At 47.4% G+C, this 365-nt stretch overlaps 1 protein-coding gene across 1 annotated transcript in view; it reads right to left on the reverse strand.

The window, feature by feature from the left end:
• The window catches only part of LOC101851681 (SPARC-related modular calcium-binding protein 1), a gene marked incomplete at its 5' end in the record, with an annotated part of 32,439 nt that overhangs the window by 9,497 nt on the left and 22,577 nt on the right, over positions 1 to 365 (reverse strand). The window contains 1 exon segment of the mRNA XM_013089276.2: positions 79 to 235. Within this exon segment, the coding sequence (XP_012944730.2) occupies positions 79 to 235 (157 nt within the window).

Raw genomic sequence — 365 nt, forward strand, 5'->3', positions numbered from 1 at the left:
ACACACACACACACACACACACACACACACACACACACACACACACACACAAAACCCCAAACAAAGAACACATCCTACGGTTCAATCCCAGGCAGTCCTTCCACTCGTCATAGGTGATCTTCTTGTTCTTGTCCACGTCACAGTAGCGCAGGAAGCTCCGACGACACCTGCGAGGGTACGCCTTATTTTTCAACGTGGAGCGGCGCAGGGGACGCCATTCTTTCCGCTCCAACACCTGGAAGTAGGTCGAGATTTTATTCATTGTTTAGGCTAACCAATTCACTCTCAGGCCGACTCTACTATTCTATAGATATACACATAATAGATCTGATACCTTTTCTCACGGGTGAACTGAGACAAAAAGA

Source organism: Aplysia californica, unplaced genomic scaffold (genome assembly GCF_000002075.1).
Source record: "Aplysia californica isolate F4 #8 unplaced genomic scaffold, AplCal3.0 scaffold00915, whole genome shotgun sequence".
Lineage (NCBI taxonomy): Eukaryota > Metazoa > Mollusca > Gastropoda > Aplysiida > Aplysiidae > Aplysia > Aplysia californica.